The sequence below is a fragment of the Cynara cardunculus genome (genome assembly GCF_001531365.2).
Source record: "Cynara cardunculus var. scolymus isolate 2C chromosome LG 11, CcrdV1, whole genome shotgun sequence".
NCBI classification, from domain to species: Eukaryota; Viridiplantae; Streptophyta; class Magnoliopsida; order Asterales; family Asteraceae; genus Cynara; species Cynara cardunculus.
In genome coordinates this window covers 9,373,373-9,393,903 of record NC_037538.1, presented here as the reverse complement: position 1 = coordinate 9,393,903, position 20,531 = coordinate 9,373,373, and the positions used below count along the sequence as shown (strand labels likewise).

Genomic DNA, 20,531 nt, shown 5'->3' with positions numbered 1-20,531 from the left:
CGGGTAAGATTCTTGGTCCTCGTCTCGCTCTTACCGGGTAAGATTCTTGGGCCTCGTCTCGCTCTTACCGGGTAAGATTCTTGGTCCTTACCATATTCATCCGGTATGGTAACGTGACTTGGTGTTCACTTATCCAAGTAAGCGTTTGATAACTATTTTGAAAAGAGACTTAAAAAAATGAAATTATGTATTTGAGTTAATTTGGTTGTTCTACAGCAAATGCAATTTATAAAAAATAGATTGGCAGTGATTGTTTTTGTGCTGGTAACTGCATCTGGTTGAGCAACAAGTGATTGATGTAGGAGCTATGACGTGCGTATACTTGCAAGTTGCAACAGCATACAAACAATGATACCATGTGATTGAATTGAAAGGTGGAAGATACCACGTCAACAATAGTTTCTTCACCTTCTTTAAAATCTTATCAAGATGACCCTACCCGTACGTATCAACTTCAAACTTTATAATGGAAAATGATCACTCATAAATCATTTATTAGAATTTAGAAGAAGGGATATTTGTTTAATACAGTAAAATATATTTTGCTTTCAATATTTTTTGTTTAATTTGTTGTTACATTGCGATTGAATTATCGGGTGTTTCACAATTCAGTCTTTCAAATCTTGACCAATAAATTTTTAGTGGAAGGGTTGGAATCTCTTTTTCTGTTTCTGCTTCTGCTTCTGAAATCACTAGAGCGAGCATGAGCCATGAGTGGATTGGAAGCAAGCTTGGTTAAACTAATGAACTCAGATTGTGTAAGAACTAAAGCATTAGTAGAATTATGCCTCATGTCAAATGCCAATGTGATTTCTTCTTGAAACTATACGTATTTCCAAACCCGTCATGTTTGGTCCTCCGATCGTATTGCCATGGTCTTCCCAAACAAAATGTGACATGCGTCCATGTGAATCACTCCGCACCATACCTCATCTTGATATTTTTTCCCAATCGAAAATTGGACTAAGCAACGTTTACTTACTTTAACAAAGTTTCCTTTCTTAAGCCATGTGAGTTGGTATGTTTCCGGATGGTTTCCACATTGAGACCTTGTTTCTCGACCATGCTAGTTGCCACCGCATTTTTGTAGCTGCCCCCATCGACGATCATGTTGCATACTTTTCCTTCGTTTGTGCACTTGGTGCGAAATATATTATTGTCGCGACGATCATGTTGCATACTTTTCCTTCGGTTGTGCACTTAGTGCGAAATATATTATTGTCGAACTCTTGGACAGACAAGTTTCATAGTGACAAATTTGGTAGCAGCTTCATGTTTTCTACTTTGGATTTTCCTTCTTGCAAACGTTGTTTCTTTACATGATCCCACCTGCCAAAGTGAAGGGTATTTACCGTTTTAAGTGATATGGAATGTCACTCAAAATCGAAGACTCGGTCTAGGGTACTTAACCATTCCATAAATTCGTTGAGATGTGCGAACTTCGATTTTCATCCCAAAATCTTCTTTGTAATAAATGAAGTCAAGGGATCAAATCCGTAATTTTTAACATACCTTAGGAATCAAATGCGTAATTTATTGTTTATGATGATTATATATCAAAATTTAAACTTGTAATACAAAATTTAATTTAATTTAATTTTATATGACAATGACCATTCGGTTTACCCCACAACCATCTCATTTCAATAATTCAATTTTGGCCTTACGCTATAGCTATAAGTCACATATGCAAAGTTTACCGTTGATTATCACTGGGTCTTAGAGCATGTTATGAAATTGGAATGAGAATTGTTATTACAATGGTGTTGTATGGTTACACATATATCGCCTACCCCAATTTATTTTATTTTATGGTACACTTATTACAAAGTCAAATCTATTGGATTAAATACGGATGATTATATTATTTTAAATATGTATGATTAATATTGTTATTACACATATTATTTTTACTAAGAAAAGCATCTCCTTGCTCCTACCAACTAAATACCCCTTACCTACTAACCAACTACATTCATTACGTATCTGGTATACATATTGGTACCCGTTTATTTATTTTTTTTACGAATATCGTCTTTTTAGTATATTTTTTTTAATGAAATTTCATAAATAAAAAAATTATTATATCTAAGCATTTATTTAAATTATGCATTTTTTTCCTTCCATTAAATTATTAATAACAAAAATAATTACATATAATTACAAATAGGGTTATAATGATTATTTTATTATTGATAGACACTTACCAAAAACATTTACCCGCTAAAAGTTGGTAAACGACCCCTTAGGCTTTTGGCAAAAATCATATTTATAAACCTAAAGAAATTGTAATTGTTCATATATTAAAACTGAAAATGAATGCACCCTTAAAAACGGTTTGTTACTAGAATTAATAGCTATTATTGGACGGTTACAAGATGGTATATGCAGTTAAGGGCCATCACTAAACGATTACCTAGTAAGCACTTACTGGATCATTTACCTTACCTGATTAACATGAAAATGGCAAATGATAAGGATTAACTAACAACCACTTCATTCTCTTATAAATACAATTACAAAAAATAACCTCATAATTTCACTAAATAAATAAATTCCACCTAAGCATTTAGATTTTTTATTTGATCAACATTTTTTTTTATTAACCTGGATACCAAATCCATTATGCGAGTCGACTAATCTTAGGGCGAACACTTGCTTTGCAGATAACCGAAGTCACCACATTTGAACCTCCGTGGCCACAAAGAAATTTTTATTATTCTTTGGATTTGAACCTGGGACCTCTAGGTACTTTTGATATTTGGAGTCAAGCTCAAACCAATCAGACACCACCCTTGTATTTAATCAACATTAAATTTATTGTATAAGTAGACATCAAAATTAAAGTTGATTTATTTGTATCCAAAATGGATGCAGTAAAAATGATATCAGTTTTGGCAAAGAATATTAAAAGCAACTAAGATTTTGTATCCAAAAAATTTGAGCAACATATTGCTTCACTCAAGTCTCTCCCTTATCATGTATCATATAGTGATATAGATAACAGAGTCAACATCCCTATTCCCTCATTCCAAAATAAGCAAACGCACCATGATCAACAACCAAGTAAACGAATCCCATGAAGAATCATCACCATCATCATCACCATTCTATTGGTGGAAATCGATCCCTGAATTCAATTCCTTAAATGGGTCTCAGAACTCATCATCCATATTCAAGGTATTGAGAGAAATGGAGAGGCTGTGTTGGATCAGTGAAGATGGGGTGGATGATCTTAAGCACAAACTCATGATCTACAAATCTGGTGATTTTTGGCTCCCGATTGGTGGAATTAACAAACAAGATCTGGATATTCCTCCACTAATTACTGTTTTGTTGCTTGGATTGTCTGGTTCTGGGAAAAGCTCACTTGTCAATCTTATGTATGCTGTTCTTGGCAGATCTGGAATCATCCCGTTTTCTCAAACTTCAAGTAATTTTTAACCCACGATTTCCATTTTATTCACATATTGTTTCATTCTCAAGTCGTTTGTTCATTTAATCTTCATTTTTGAAGCGTTGGTTGCAGATGAATCACAAAATAATCCGACCATGATGCTTGAAGAACATAACGTGTTACGATCAACACGAAATGGGTTTTGCATATACGATTCAAGGGGATTAGATGTTAATCGAATGGAAGAAGGTCTGGAGGAGGTGAGCCGGTGGTTGACCGATGGAGTCCGTCACAATCAACAGTGTCGGTTCGGTGAAGATGATGTGGAGGTGAGATTAAATTGGTCCTCCAATGGGTATGTGAAACGGAAAGTGAATTACGTGGCGGTGGTCGCCGATTTAACGGTGGTCTACAAGGCTTTTTTCTGCGGTGGCGATTTCACGCCAGTTTCGGCCATTAAATCCCTATTCCATTGTCCTTCGATAAGGACATCAAGTAAGTACCACTGCCTGCATTTCTTTTCTAATAAAGCTAACAAGAGAAAAATCCATGAAGTCGAGTATCTTCTTCGTCTATGTTAAAAATGGATTAAAAAAAAAAAATACAATAAAAACCAATGGACTTTCTTGTTTGGAATGATTAAGTCTTTAGATTTTTTTTTGGAACAAATAAGTACTTGGACATTCTAAAACATGTTAAATAAGTCATTGGATAATTTTTTGGAACAAATAAGTCCTTGAATATTCCAAAATATGTTAAATAAGTCATTGGACAATTTTTGGAACAAATAAGTCCTTGGACATTCCAAAAAATGTTAAATAACTCCTTGGACAATTTTTGGAACAAATAAGTCCTTGGACATTCCAAAAAATGTTAAATAACTCCTTGAACAATTTTTGGAACAAATAAGTCCTTGAACAATCCAAAACATGTTAAATAACTTCTTGAACTTTTATAAAACATGTTGGATACATTTTTATGACTTGTACAACTAGTTAAAGTGGTAAAATATTGAAAAAAATGGGGAAAAAAACCTAATGAACATTCATATTTTGAACGATTAAGCCCCTAAATATTTTTTGAACCAAAAAGTATTTAGATCCATAAAATTAAACAAATATAACAAAAAAATACTTACATTTACAAAAAAATAATTACATTTAAAAAAGATTTTTGATAAAGTTTATTTTAATTAAAATTAAAATATATTATGTCTATGATTTTTCAAACAAAAAAAATAATTATTATTAAATTTATTTTAATTAAAAATATATATATATATCATGTATGTGATTTTTTAAATTAAAAAAAAGATTTAAAAAGATTGCTGGTGAAATTTATTTTAATTAAAAATAATATATTTTTTTATTTTTTTATTTTGAAAAATCACTGACAAAATATATTTTCGGATTTTTTTTCACTATTTTACCACTTTATCGTTCAAAATATGAATGTTCATTGGGGTTTTTTCGGGATTTTTTTTCACTATTTTACCACTTTATCGTTCAAAATATGAATGTTCATTGGGGTTTTTTCCGGATTTTTTTTCATTATTTTACCACTTTAACTAGTTGTACAAGTCATAAGAATGTATCCAACATGTTTTATAAAAGTTCAAGAAGTTATTTAACATGTTTTGGATTGTTCAATGACTTATTTGTTGCAAAAATTGTCCAATGAGTTATTTAACATTTTTTGGAATGTCCAATGACTTATTTGTTCCAAAAATTGTCCAATGACTTATTTAACATATTTTGGAATGTCCAAGGACTTATTTGTTCCAAAAAATTGTCCAAGGACTTATTTAACATGTTTTGGAATGTCCAAGGACTTATTTGTTCCAAAAAATTGTCCAAGGACTTATTTAACATGTTTTGGAATGTCCAAGGACTTATTTGTTCTAAAAAAAAGTCCAATGACTTAATCATTCCAAACAAGAAAGTCCATTGGTTTTTATTGTACTTTTCCCTTAAAAAAAAGGATTTTTAGCATTTTTGTTGTTTCAATATTTATTTTATCTTCAATGTTAAAATAGAAAAAGACGAGAGATTGTAAAAATCTTTAAATTTTAAAAAATATTTAAAACTCTATAAAAGATAGAGAAATAAATATTTTGATTATATCCAACTAATTAAAGTTTTTGAAGTTAAATATGTAGGTAGGGGTGCTCATAAGTTGGGTTAATCGGTTTAAAGACATTTGAACAACTCAACTCAATGCTTGCGGTTTGAAAAATCTTAATCCAATCCAACCCAAACCAAAGTGCAACCCAACCCAACTCGTACGGGTTGGTCGGGTTGATACTTTGGTATATTAAAATATTCTTCTAACCTTGAATATGTTATTTATCTCTACTCATAATTTTTTTTTCATCATCAACAATTTGATACAACTTATCTTTATTTCTTACGTATATTACATTCAGTTAATTTTCTCAATTTATATATATATATATATATATATATGTTCACAGTTACTGAACATATATATGAATAAGTTATATAGATATATGAATAGACTGAAAATATGTGTATATGAAAAGCATACATGATATTGTAATTGTCTAATGTATATATTAATAGAAATTCAACAATCATATTAAATCTAAGAAATAAAAGGATATCGTGTTCATCGAATTGAGTTGAGTTCAAATAATAGTAACCCAATATCAACCAATACCTACGGTTTGACAATTTTACAACTCGATTAGACATCGGGTTGCTTCGGGTTGGGTTATTTCACATTGGGTTGGGTTGTGTTGATCGGGTTGGTCGGATTTTTGAGCACCCCTATCTGTAAGAGAGAGATAAATAACATTTTTATTAAATATATTGAATATTTTACTAATATAGTTAATGTTAAAATAAAGTAGTTGTTGTAGTTAACTGTAACTTTTAAGAGATTTTGATTCTTCATACTCTATTATAGAAAACTAGAAGAGTACTCGTGCAATGCAGCGAGACACATATCGATTTTAATGTTCTATTTTATTATGTGTCTCTATCGATGTTAAAATACGGTTTTATGTGTTTTTAAGAAAGCAATAATGATTTTATTTTGAAATAAAATATAAATTTGAAAATATCATAAAATTTTGAAAAAAAAAATATCAATGTTAATATCAAATCAACTATTTAAAAGTTCTCATTTTTATGTAGTTTCTTAAAAAAAAATTATTGTAATTTAATTTAAGTTTAATAACGAAATAATTTATTTTTGGTTTAATAATATAACATTTTATAAAGATAATAATTAAGTATTATGTTAGAGCTCAATGATTATCCTAATTATATTTTAGATTTTTTATATTTAAAATGAGATGTTTATCATGTATTTGATTATGTTTATCTGCAGTTAGTTACACGAATTCAAATATAGAGCTTTAATAAGTTGTACTTACGCACAATCAACTTGCAATATTGAGTTTTAAGTAGCATGCATAAATAAACAGTACTTTACGCATAAAAACTGGTTTTTAAGAGTTTTTGTCAAATGCTTTATAATATAGTAAAGATATATGACATGCTGTTGGAGATGTTATTACCGGGTAAGCGTCTTTAATGGGTGGGATTAAGAATTTTACCCGGTAATAAGACTAGCGGTAGGAGTGCTTAAAAACCCGATCAACCCAACTCAACGCGAAATAACTCAACCCGAAGCAAGCTGATGTCTAATTGAGTTGTAAAATTGTCAAACCGTATGTATTGGATTGATATTGAGTTACTATTATTTGAACGCAACTCAACTTAACCCGATGAACTCGGTATCCTTTTTATTTCTTAGATTTAATATGATTGTTGAATTTCTATTAGTATATACATTAGACAATTACACTATCATTTATGCTCTTCATATACACATATTTTCAATCTATTTAGATCTCTATATAACTCATTCGTATATATGTTCAGTAACTGTGAACATATATATGTAAATTCAGAAAATTAAACGAATATGATATACGTAAGAAGCATGGATAAGTTGAATCAAGTTGTTGATGATGAAAAAAAAAATTATGAGTAGAGAAATAACATATTCAAGGTTAGAAGAATATTTTAATGTACGAATGTATCAACCCGACCAACATGATCAATCCATACGGGTTGGCTTGGGTTGCACTTTGGTTTGATTTGGGTTGGATTGTACTTTGGTTTGATTTGGGTTGGATCGGGTTAAGATTTTTCAAACTGCAATCATTAGGTTGAGTTGTTCAAATGTTTTCAACCTGATCAACCCAACCCATGAACATTCCTAAATAGCGGGGGCCAATAATTTATTTGTTAAGTGGAAGAGAATGACTTTTCCACACAAAAATATATATACTATATTATAAAGTATTTGACAAAAACTCTTAAAAACCATTTTTATGAATGAAGTACTGTATATTGATGCATATTACTTAAAATTCAAGATTACAAGTAAATAATGCATAAGTACAACTTATTAAAACTTCGTACTTGAATTTGTGTAACTAACTACAAATAAACATAATCAAATACATGATAAACATTTCATTTTAAATATAAAAACTCTAAAATATAATTAGGATAATCATTATCTTTTAACAGAATACTTAATTATTATCTTTATAAGTTGATACTAATATTGATATGTTTTTTCAAAAAATTTAAGATATCTTCAAATTTATAGTTTATTCAAAAATAAAAACATTATCGTTTTTCTTAAAATCATATAAAACCGTATTATAACATCGAGAGGGGAACAAAATAAAATAAAACATAAAAATCGAGATGTATCTCGATATATTGCACGAATACTCTTATACTATTATCTAATAAAGTAAGTAAAGAATCATGACTATGATTGATAAAATAATCTCGATAACATTTAATAAATAACATCTAAATTATCAATAGTTACATTAAATTCGTTCAATTGGCACACCATTTCTTAAACATAATCAATACGTCCTCAATTTCATACTTTTTTTACAATTACAATTTTTGTCCCTATGTGTTTTTATTTTAAAAGTCTTAATTTTTAATTTATAGTTTTCACTGTGTTTTCTATATTCTATTATAAATTATATTTGTATTAATCAATTGAATTGTTGTTTATTTCACTTATATTAAAAATTAAATAGTATTAAAAATTATATAAAACATGTAACTTTTATTATTTAATGATATATGTCTCATATAGTAAATAATTTAATTCATGATTAATTTTATTTGATACAGAAATAAAATATATAAATATAATTTGTAAAGTTAATAAATATAAAAATATTGTCAAAAGTTTGTATAAGAATTGATGTTTACACCAAACTATACATAAGAATGATTATTGAAGATGTTTTAAAAATATTGGAGTTAAATACCTATGAAAATTATATGAATTTTTAATTGCTTGTTTTGATTTTTATCGTTAAATATCAGATATAGACCCACTTTTGATCCTGACACATGGTGATATGCTACAACCCGAGGAAAGGATAAATGGTCGAATCAAAATTTGTGCCTATTTGGGGATACCAGTAACAACTGGTGCATACGACATAGTATGTCTTACAGAGCAAGGTATATTGCATGAGGAATCTGATTCAATCACGTCTTTTGCATTGATTGAAGCGATTTATCGGGGTTTGTTACAGTCGGATCGAACTCATTCTCCAAAGAAGAAGTATAAAGATTGGATCAGAGATTTTTTTGTGAATGTTATGTGTTCTTTAGCTTACTTCTTTGCTATGCTTTCACGTATTTTTGAGAGGTGGAGTGGTAAACGAAATGAAGTTAAATTCATCAAAATATTAGATAGAAAGACACGATAGCATGTGTTTTTTTCTGTTCAAATATCATATAGATCGCGTTTCTTATTTCTAATTATACGTTAATACTATGTACAACTTCGTTTCCTTTTCTGTATTTTGTGTTTTTGTAATTTCTCTAAGCTTTCCTCTTATATTTTCATATCGTTTTTTCATGTGTTTTGTCTTTCATAATTTTCATAAACTTTACTCTTGTAATTTTGTATATTTGATGTCAGTTTCTCGTGTATTATTGAACCTAAGCAGTGTCGTAAGTCAACAATTGCATGAAAGACTTCAATTTCCGAAAGCTGCAAACTCAAAATTAGGGGGTTGTACCTAACTAAAATGCTTGTTTTCTATACCAAAATGTTAAATGCAGGTAATACTATCATGAGGTTGTTTGGTTTGCGGAATTCAAAAGAATTTGATGAAATTGAAATGACAAAATCCATTGTCAAATTAGTTGACGATGTTTGGTTTGTGGTTAGATTGATTGGATTTAGTGGAATAACACAGTTGAGAGATTTAATCACTCTATGGCATAAGTGAATGGTTTGAATTGTATTTCATCGCAAAATGTTATAATGTTTTTAAAAAGTCAAAAATAACACTTGTATCCAATTTAACCACCACCACCCCAAACAAACCCTTATAATTATATGGCAAATATTTGCTTATATTCCAACCGATGATCCTTTAATGATTTGCATTTGTTTTGTATTTTTGGTCTACTTCGTTTGCTTTTGTTAGAATACATGATTTATGGTTTTGATTTTAGAGATCTAATTTAATTTTTTTAAGATAATTTTGATTTTTACATGAAACTATTTTTAATGAATTTGTACAAATGTGTGTTTCATGTTCTATGCTTGTAGATATTGGCTTTGTGTGTCATTAATTTGGGGATTGATGTTATTTGATGTCTTTGTATTTTGTATTCAAATTTGTGCTTCATTCAGGTTTTGAGACTTCTTTACATTTATGGTTTTAAGAAAATAAAAGGGTCCTTATGGGAGCAACCCATTTCTTCACTTAATAGAATATTTTAAGAAAAAATTAAAATACAAAAAATATGACCCACTCTTTTGAGTTTGAGGTACCCAATAAACCAAAAATGCAATTAACTAAGGGGTGTTTAGGATTGTTTAATTAAAATAACTTGTGTTTTTTTTAAATGTTTATTAATTTATGTGGTATTAAACCGGGGTTAAATAAAACAGGGTTAAAATTGTAAACTGATAATAAACAGTTTTTCATAAGTCATGAAGGATTAACTTATCAAAAACAGCTTATTACCGGTTTTGGCACCGGTATAAACAGTTTTTTTTTCTTATCCAAACACCAGAAAACAACATATCATCGATACCAGACTGAAATAAGTTAAAAAACAGCTTTTATAAACAATCTCAAACACCCCTTAAATGGAAATAAGATCAAGGGAATTCGGCTTCTGCCCTCAACCCATAATGAATGAATCCGGCCAGCAACCTAGCAGCCAACTAATCTAGAGATTCCAAATGGGTGCCGGCCCGGTGGTCCTAATCGGTTACGAATTTCATGGCTCAACCGAGTAGCGGTTATACATAGCTTCTATTTTTTTAAACAAGTTTTATAACTTAATATATTAAGATTTTCAAAGAAATTACCAAAAATTTCAAGTTTTTTTAAACTTTTTTTAAGTGTTCAAATACTAAATCTCAAAATTTGTAATTATAAAAATATTTATAATATTTTCTTGTATAAAAAAAATTAAAAAATATATTATTAAAGTGTAATTGAATAACTCAATTAGAGATTTTAAAGTGTACTTTAATAAAATATTGTCTATTTTTAAATAATATATTTTTTACGTTCCAAAATTAATTTTTGAAAAAAAATTTGGGACCGGTTTCGACCCAGCATGAGATTTTAGTTCTAGAGACCGGTTACAAACCATGAAGACTGGATCCTAGGTTTTTGGTCGAGACCGGTTATGAACATTAAATCAAGGACCATGAATGATTTGGGCTTGGTCCTACACCAATTTTTGGCCATCTTACTCATCAAATGAATCCCATAACCCATGTTCTAACGAATCCGACCCATGCTTCACCCACGTTAGGATGCAACGTTGTCGTCTCCTTCAACAACTAAATTTGACTCGTTTCTTAGGGTTGTTTATCTAACGTTTATCCAATAAGCGCTTATCAGTAAAAAAAATCAATGCTTTCATTTAACTTATTAGATAAAATTTTAGTCCATTAAAACGACAATATATGCAACATTTTTATCTAGTAAATGCTTACCGGATAAGAGTCATGACTCTCACTTACCCGGTAAGACTTTTAGTTCTTGTCCTCGCTCTTACCGGATAAAATTATCAATCATTGTCATGTTCATTCGATAAGTTATGATGACCTGTTAAGTATTTATCGGGTAAACGATCTCTTAGTCAAATTTAGTCATTGATTTTTTTTTTTTTGCAATAAATCACTATAAATAGTTAACCCTATTGACTAGCATAAGAAACATATTTAGGTTGAACTATCAAACTCAATATTGTGTTTTTTTTCCGTTTGTTTGATGATCGACACCGTATTCACATTTGGGATCAAATCAACGGACATCAAGCATTTACTATGACATGATTTTTATACTAAACGATTTTACTATGTCAAACTACTGATAATAAAATATTAATACAAGTATAGTGTGGAATTTTACCTTAAATTGATTATACAAACTCTGACTAAATTTACTTGTCTTTTTACTTTTTCGTCCCTAGATTGTGTTTCGTGATGTTTTTTGGTTTTTCTCTTGAGTGAAGGACATCACAATGAGGTAAGAGTTGATTTTATCCGTTCACTACGCACATGGATTTTACATCCAAACCTCTCACATAAAATGGGATATGATCCCAATGATGAATGATCGTGTAAGAATGGTAGGTAATTTGATATTCTTAAGAATAGATATTGATCCTTGATCCTTTTTATCACTTATCATAGGTATTGATTCGGTTCATCTCGGTGCACCATGTTAGTGTTGATCTTTAATTAAGATTGATCCAAGGGTAACGATTCATTCAAACTCTTTTCACCATAACTTTCATTCTCATAGGACCAAATCCTCGTCTTGAATTTCGATACTTTAGAGACTTGGCAAACAAAACCCTCATGTTTTTCCGTTCTCATTTTTGCCTAAATCCCAACTTTGGAACTTTACACAGTTATCCCAATATACAATTGCGTACATACATTTTTTCTAACGTCAAGTTTCCAAATAATTACTTTTGTGTGTACACATATGTAAGGTTGGGTTTTGGTGAGAAGTAAAGTCAATGTGAGATGCGTAAGAAGAGATCTTCACCTTTAAATACACATTAGGATGAGATGCACTAGATTTGTTCTCACATTAAGCGCGATTAATGGGTGGTTTTATATTAAAGGTGATCAAGAGTCCAAATCTTTTTTACGCTCCCTCACCTTTAATGTTGTTACACTAATCACAAAAAATTGCAAAAGTTATATTGTATTGTTGTCATGAGATTTGTTTTTTACCGTATAAAGATATCATGTTAAGGTACATATTTTGTTATAAACTAATTATTCTCTATATGTTCACACATATTTTTAAAATGTACTATGGTGGTGAAGTATTGGGATAATTTTTTTTATAAAAAATAATTCTAAAAATTACAGTCTGGAATTAATAATACACCAAAAAAAACGGAATACATTTAGTTCCCGTTTTGTTTTTAAGATTGAATAAGATTTGGAAGGTTTTAAAATCGAATTCTATTACAAATTTCATATTTGGATTGAATGGTTGTTTGAATTTGAAATTCAGAATTTTATTGAAACCCACAAACTTGGGATTTTAAAAAATTAATGGGGTTGATGGTATTTTGTAATTTGTAGTATTAGTGTGTGATAATGTTTTTAAAAACATTTGTTTTATAATAATCAATTAATAAAAAAGTAATTTAATTGTTTTTATAATTATTAATAATTTATTTTTATAAAAAATAAATTCAATTTCGTTACATATCTTAGAAACCAAACATACCAAATCCTTCCAATTTCAAAACCTTCCGTAACATCAAATTTCTCAAAACCATTTACATCGAACCGAATCCCCACTTTATAGTTTACCAATTTCATGCAAAAGCAAACAAACTTTCATCTTAAGTGCATGATGTTTAAACGTTACATGTTTAATGGGTAGGTCATTAAACCAATCGTGATTGGCAGGGGTTGATTCGAGAGAGAACAAGAAAATAATTGATATCTAAAGAATAAATCATGACATTTTATTAGAATAATATTAAATGTGACATTTTTTTAAATTTAATAGGACAGACAATGGGAAGCATATTGAGTAACTAAATACATTAAAAGTAAAATTGAATTTAAATAAAATAAAATAGTAGATTTCTGATTGCGTTTTTCTAAATAAAAATAGATTTACATATTACAATGTAAATTAATTTAAATTGTAATCAAGTTTAAATAAATTATATATATGTTTTATTTTTGTTTGATAGATATATATATTTTTGGTATATAAAATTTAATTTGACAGATAACCATTAGATCAAGCGTGAAGAGATAGATACCAAGGGTGAGGATCTTCCCAACTTAAAACGGAGAAACGAAACCCTAGTTTGAAATATGTGCAGTGCAGCCGCACACATGTAATTCCAACCTCAGATTTCAAAAGCGAGCAATCAAGAAATAAGAAAATCCAAATGGCGCTATTTTAATTTTTGGCGGGGCGTCTAACGTCCAAAAACATTCGGAAAGGGGCAGTTTCGTCATTTAACATCACCGCGCCCTAGGGTTTTCTCCGACCTTAAAATCTTTTCATTTTATTTTGCCGCTGCTACTTCTTCGGCTCCTTCCCTCCCTCCCTCTCTCTCTCTCTCTCTCTAGCTGAACAGATTCAGTGATTCTTGTAGCTTTTTGCTTGATCAGCTATTTGATCTTCTGGGGTGTTTCATTTATTTGAAGAAATCCGCTTTCATCTCCATCTCTCTCGATATCTCTTTCATCTTTATTGCGTTTTTCTTTAAGTGAATCACTTGTTTAGCTTCAAGACATTGTTGATCAGGCTTTTACTATTTGGCTGTGGTTCATAGCTGAAGAACACGGCTTCGGTCTTTATCTTCCCCGTTCCGTCTTTGTTATTTTGGTTGTGATCGCATGATCTGGAGGTGATCGTGATAGGAATCAGGGGTTTGATCGATTGATTTTATTTGGGTTTTTAGGTGAAATCGTTTTGAAATGGGGGATCTAAGTGATAAGGTGAGTGATCATTGATCAATCAGTTTTGGTTGTTGAGATTGATTTGGTGTTTGATTTTAATGGGTTTATTTGGTTTGTTTTAGGGTTCTGAATGTGATGATATGATGAACTGCAAAAGCAGCCCAGAGAGAGGCGGATCATCTTCATCGGACGGTGGTAGTCATACGATCAAAACCTGTGCTGATTGTGGGACCACCAAAACCCCTCTCTGGAGAGGAGGCCCAGCTGGCCCTAAGGTATTTTCTAAGTTTTTTTTAATTTATAAATTAATTGATTATTTTTCTGTGGGTATACATGAAGTTTTCAGTTGATTAAATCTTGAACATGAATCTTGGTTTAATTTGATCATTTTGATGAATATGAACAGTCTTTATGCAATGCTTGTGGGATCAGAAGCAGAAAGAAGAGAAGAGCTCTTTTGGGTATCTCAAAAGATGACAAAAAAGCCAAGAAAACCATGATCACCACCACAGCCCCCATGACTGTCACCTCTACATCTGGTGGAGATAGTCAAACTAGTGGTTTGACCACCATTAAAAGCAGCAACATGGTTGATTTTTGTTTGAAGAGGAGATTAATGGCACTTGGTACAGAAGTGGTGTTGCAGAGACCAAGATCAAGGGTCACAAAACAGAGGAGGAAGATTGGTGAAGAAGAACAGGCTGCATTTTTGTTGATGGCTTTATCTTGTGGTTCTGTTTTTGCTTGATCAATGACTTTAAAACAAAAATGGAAACAAGTTTGTTTTGTAGTCTTAGGTTTTTATGAGCAAGTAATTAAGGAGTCAATGATGAACATTCTGAGAGTAAGCATCAATTTCAAGAAGAGCAAAATGGTGTATTAACTTGTTTAGGTTCTTGTTTTTATTGAAGCTTATGATTTTGTTTCTTGATGATTCTGTTTTTGTTGGTAGAAAAAAAAGCCATGTTTATTTTAAGATCATTGAGGATATTTTGATATCTAAATCTATTTGATCTTGAATGTAATTTATTTATTTCATTATAAAAATACCAGCTTTTGATTATTTCTTGATAAAATGTCATTAATTTGTTAGTTTTGATTTTTGTAACATATGCAAAAGGTGATGACATTATCTTGATGCCAATTGTTGCAGAACCAAATGAAATACTTATGTCAATCTTTCTATATTTAGTAGGAATTTTAAGTAGATTCTTGTTATTTTCTTTACCATATTTTTGCATATTTGTGTTTCGTTAAGAAACTTCACCTAATCTCCAACTCGAATTAAGGTGGTGTTCCCAACTCACATTGTAAGCATGTCTATGTTTTTCCGCCATTTTTGGTTATGGTTGTAATATTATTTGCGACATGAATTATTTACTGGCTTGTTTAACCCATCTTATTAATAGAAAGTTTTAACACATAATCCTAATTTTATACAAGAGTATAAATATAAAGGGTTTTTGAAACAACAAATGTCTCGTAAGCTTATTGAGTTGAAAGTTAGATCATGATATTAGTATGGATGATATTTTGCTAATAATATCATGATCTTAGCCATATACAAACACTTGTCAATTTATGGTATCACCAAATTTTCAATCAATCCAAGAAATAAAAATATCTTTGGCTTTTAATTATTGATCCCAATTTCAAATAAATTCTTTGGTTAAAAACATGTGTTAAGTGTTATTCTGGACATGTGTTAAATGTTATTCTGGACATGTGATCAACAATTAAATATTATATTAAGTTGTGTATATTTTAATATATAGTATATACTAAAGGTGGTTAAAAATCAGGGCCGGCCCTGGCCACGTGCAGTCCGTGCGGTCGCACAGGGCATCAAAGCCTAAAGGGGCATCAAGTTGTCATTTCTTACTAGTTTTGGGTTTAATAATTTAAAAATTGAACAACTGAGTTTTAACTATAAAAACAGGCCCAAGGCCTAGTAGTGATGTATACTGAATGCACATCGTTGGAAAAAGTTGGAAAGTTGGAAAAGTTTTTGTTTGTATAAACTTGTTTGTATGAATAAAGTTGTATGTATGAATTAATCTGGATAAGTCACTTTCTATATCATCAAGCCACTACGAAACAGTCATGCATAATTGAGCGAATAAGCTGTTAGTTCCATTAAACTTATTAAGCTGCTAACAGATAGCTCTTAGCCTTTAGTCGTTATACCTGCAACTTTTGAGTTTTATTTTTTGCTTACTATGACAGTAAATTGGATGTAATTTACTATTTTAGATAAAAACGAATTTAGTTTTCCTTGTCTTTAAAGTCCCGAAATAAAATTTTAATTTTGCTAATTTCAATTTAGAAAAAGGAAAAATGAAAAAGAAGGAAGTATGGTCTTAACAGGAATTATCCTTTTATATTTTGTATTTGGGGTTTTGGTCTTATGTCCACCCCCCTTGTATTTTTTGTTTATTATAATTAATAAAAATCAACATGGAGATAAAATACTTAACTTGAATATGTTCTAAACTCTTTAAAAAGGCTTAGGGGCATTTTTTTTATTTTCGCACAGGGCATCAAAAATCTTAGGACCGATCCTGTTAAAAATCGGTTTCGGGCCGGATCAGGTTGAGCCCAAATAGTGATTATGTAATCAGTTCCGGCGTAACCGGATCCGATTCCAATCCAAATACGAAGGCCCGACTAAGGTGTATGAGGCCCAAGCCATGAGAAACAGTTCCGGGACGGACCCAAATCGGTCCCACTTAATTTTAATTTTAGTTCTTTTAGATATGATTTTTAACATATCAAAAAAATATTTTTGAAAAATTTGGTCAATCAAATATACTAACAAATACGTTCTTATTATAAAGTGAAGGGTCGTGTGAGAATGATAGTTAAGGTGAGAAGCAAAAGAATAAATCTAGACCCTTGATCACATTTAATCTCAAACTAATTAATGAATCACGTTTGATATGAAAATTGATCGGGTGCATTTCGATGCATCTTATCCTAATATACATTCAAGAATAAAGATCTCTTCTTAAATTTTTCATCTTAACTCTCCTTTTTACCGAAACCCTTATTATAATTGTGTATGAAACACACTAGTTAATATGGGCTAAAATCCACAATTGGTCCATAAGCTGGGAAGAAGGGAAGTTATATACATAATATTTCATTTAGCTCTAAACTACATCTACACTTGGAGATGTTTGATTGGTTATCCGTTAAATCGTATAAAGATAAAAAAGTTTGTGTAGATTATAAAGATTTTTAAAGTTTTTTCATAGATAAAAGATACGTGTTTCTTAATTGAGAGAGATAGATTTTTTTTTAAAAAACTTAGATTTATGTATATAACTTTCCGAAAAACATTCCCTTAAAGATATTGTGTATCGTTTAATGATTGAAATTTGAAATAATGGCATGAACAATTTGTGCTAAAGATGTTTAACACCATAATTTAACCAACTGGAATTTAATTTCATATGAGATTTTTGTGTTTTTTGACACAAGAATATAAACTTAAAAATAGGTTAACTGATATTCAATTAGTCAGCTTGTTTAATTGTCTTGCCCCTTTTTATTTACTATATGCATGTCCAAATTCTAATACAACAAATATGTCATTTCAAATCAGCTAAGCTAAAAATTGAAATTCAAAAACTATGAGAAATTGAGGGTAAATTACAAATCAAAGGTGGGGAATTAAATCCTACAAACCATACATATTTTCGGGCATTGAGGGTAAATTACATCTTCAAATTCTAATATAACGGTTTTCGAGTAATTCTAAAAAATGAGGGTAAATTACAAATCAATCCTTTCTAGGATTTAGTTTGTGAACATATAACCTATCCTTTCCAGGATTTAGTACGTGAACATATGACCTATCATTTCGAAGATTTAGTTCCTGAACATATAACCTATCGTTTACAAAATTTAGCCGTCTAGGGGAGAGAATAGTTGCTTTCACTCTATTATACAATTCTCCATTAACCTCGGTTTTGGTACATGAACGACCGATGCTTCATTTTAATTTGGGTTGTCTGGATAATATATTTAGAAAGTGATTATGTGAGTACAAGAAGATGTATTAAGTCACAAGATCCAGGGATATCTTATAGGCTTAAATATCCATCAAAAAAGCATTCCTTGCATAACAAGATAACATTCAAGTGAATTTTTGCACAAACATAATAATAATTAGTAACGACATCTAACTAATAACAATCTAATGAAACTGCAAGAATCTTTGAAAAACACTAAACACTTTCTTGGCTGATTTATCATTTAATCTCTCCCACATCAATCAGTCATTCATATTTCCCTTTTGTCCTTCTCATTCTAAGGTGCCTATAAATTAAATACTACCCAAGCCACCAAGAGATTTAAGTTTGTGCCTGTGTATATTAGCTACTGCCCACAAACAGATTAATGTTATTGAGTCTTTATCTTCACTCTATTGTCTATCATCAGTTTCGTATAATCATATGTAGGGTCTTGACCAATGACAAAATGAGTATCATACCTAAAATTGCAAAATTAAGTGAGAACATTCAAGTGAATTAGCTACTCCAACCAAGTGAAATACTAGAATTAAACTACGACATATTAGTGACATAAAACATGAAATTAACTACTGCACATTGAGTGACACCATTCAAGTAAATTACTAATTTGGACTGCTGCATATTCAAGTGCTATAGAACTGAGAATCAAATAACAACATTCAAATAAATCAATTACTGCCTATTTCAACATTCAAACACAACTATTGCATTTAAAATCAAATACGACAATATTTGAATTACCTGGTTTTATACCAAGTCAAGAGTGATTTGTATTGTTTGAAGGATTGAAATCAGAGCTGCATAGGGCCCAAGCGAGAAAGGCAGACTCAAGAGGACATAAAGCATTCAACAAATCACAAGTTCACAACCATGAATCGTTCATAGGTGAGAGAATGAAGAGATATTTGATTGTTGCTTAATATTTGAATTAAGTCTAATAACTGCTGGTTTTTAGGAGCTACCGTTTTTCACTTCACAATTGGTCAACGTGGGGTATTTTTATGGTTTCTGTTAGTCTTGTAAACGTTATTTAAGGAGCCATAGTTGTGTTGAATAAACCAAGGAGAACCATTTGGGTTCACAGATTACTTGTTGCTTCATTTATGTATTTGTCAAAATGTTGTGAGCGTTAGAGCATATGAGAGGGCAGTCGACATGAGGTTTAGGGCAGATTGTGTGACATTGATACGATTGCATGAGAGAGTTGAGACATTGAGGTTTAGCGTTAGAGCATTTGATACGACGTGAGTTTTAGGGCAGATTGTAATATTTTTATTTACAATGGATATGTATTTTTATTCACATCAATGCATATATTCTTTGATATTTAGCCACCAACTTTTTTCAAAAAGTTTCTCAAATATTTGATTGTAATAGTGAGTTGATTATCTCACATTGATAGAGAGAATAAAGTTTGACAAAATTTACAAGTATACAAGGAGGAGATAAAAGAGATATATTTATTTGTTAAATATAACCAAGTGTAAATGATGTGTAGAATGAGGTTTGAGAATTTCTTAAATCTTGAATTGTAGTGGTAAGTTGATAATGCGACAATGACAGAGACAAAATACATTCACAAATAGTATGAGTATATAATAAGGGGATGCTGAATTGAAGCTTGAAAATCTTTAAGTTAAATTTGACATTTAGCCACCATTTTTTTCCAAAAAGTTTCTCAAATATTTAATTGTAATGTTAAGTTGATTATCTCGCATTGATAGAGAGAAAAAGTTTGACAAACATTACAAGTATATAAGGAGGTGATGATGAATGATAAAGTTTGACAAAAAAATATCTTAGTGTCGGTTGAAGATGGTGTAAGTTAACAAAAACAATTCATATTTAATTTTTTCATAAAATAAACACAAAAATATGTAAAATAATACTTTAAATCATAGTTTTTGATGAAAAACGTAATGAATTTTTTTACTTTTATATCAATTCTTATAAATTTGTAACATTTTTGTGATTCTTATTTGATTATCATCATCCCTCAAACACACACAAATATACATACATACATACATACATACATACATACATACATAACTGCTATATATATATATATATATATC

The 20,531-nt window shown here is 30.2% G+C and overlaps 2 protein-coding genes across 3 annotated transcripts; both read left to right on the top strand.

Annotated features, from left to right (window-relative positions):
* Nucleotides 1-2,947: 2,947 nt before the first annotated feature.
* Nucleotides 2,948-9,282, top strand: LOC112521248. Of its 2 annotated transcripts, none has more exons than XM_025129994.1 (3): nucleotides 2,948-3,433; nucleotides 3,518-3,892; nucleotides 8,797-9,282. In XM_025129994.1, exons 1-3 carry the CDS (start codon nucleotides 3,052-3,054, stop codon nucleotides 9,186-9,188), a joined length of 1,149 nt encoding a protein of 382 aa, XP_024985762.1. In that variant the 5' UTR covers nucleotides 2,948-3,051; the 3' UTR covers nucleotides 9,189-9,282. The 2 variants fall into 2 exon arrangements, with proteins under 2 accessions (XP_024985762.1, XP_024985763.1); XM_025129995.1 differs by having other exon boundaries at nucleotides 2,976-3,433; nucleotides 3,530-3,892.
* A 4,778-nt stretch (nucleotides 9,283-14,060) lies between these two features.
* Nucleotides 14,061-15,410, top strand: LOC112521664 (GATA transcription factor 16-like). The gene is made up of 3 exons (XM_025130654.1): nucleotides 14,061-14,452; nucleotides 14,536-14,688; nucleotides 14,820-15,410. Exons 1-3 carry the CDS (start codon nucleotides 14,432-14,434, stop codon nucleotides 15,159-15,161), a joined length of 516 nt encoding a protein of 171 aa, XP_024986422.1. The 5' UTR covers nucleotides 14,061-14,431; the 3' UTR covers nucleotides 15,162-15,410.
* The last annotated feature ends 5,121 nt before the right edge of the window (nucleotides 15,411-20,531 follow it).

What these genes read in the sequence shown, in the direction of transcription:
- LOC112521248 (XM_025129994.1), top strand. Translation starts at nt 3,052, where the DNA reads ATGATCAACAACCAAGTAAACGAATCCCATGAAGAATCATCACCATCA. An exon ending in CCCGTTTTCTCAAACTTCAA is followed by an intron (nt 3,434 to 3,517) that starts GTAATTTTTAAC and finishes TCATTTTTGAAG; the next exon opens with CGTTGGTTGCAGATGAATCA. An exon ending in TCCTTCGATAAGGACATCAA is followed by an intron (nt 3,893 to 8,796) that starts GTAAGTACCACT and finishes GTTAAATATCAG; the next exon opens with ATATAGACCCACTTTTGATC.
- LOC112521664 (XM_025130654.1), top strand. Translation starts at nt 14,432, where the DNA reads ATGGGGGATCTAAGTGATAAG. An exon ending in TGGGGGATCTAAGTGATAAG is followed by an intron (nt 14,453 to 14,535) that starts GTGAGTGATCAT and finishes GGTTTGTTTTAG; the next exon opens with GGTTCTGAATGTGATGATAT. An exon ending in GAGGCCCAGCTGGCCCTAAG is followed by an intron (nt 14,689 to 14,819) that starts GTATTTTCTAAG and finishes GAATATGAACAG; the next exon opens with TCTTTATGCAATGCTTGTGG.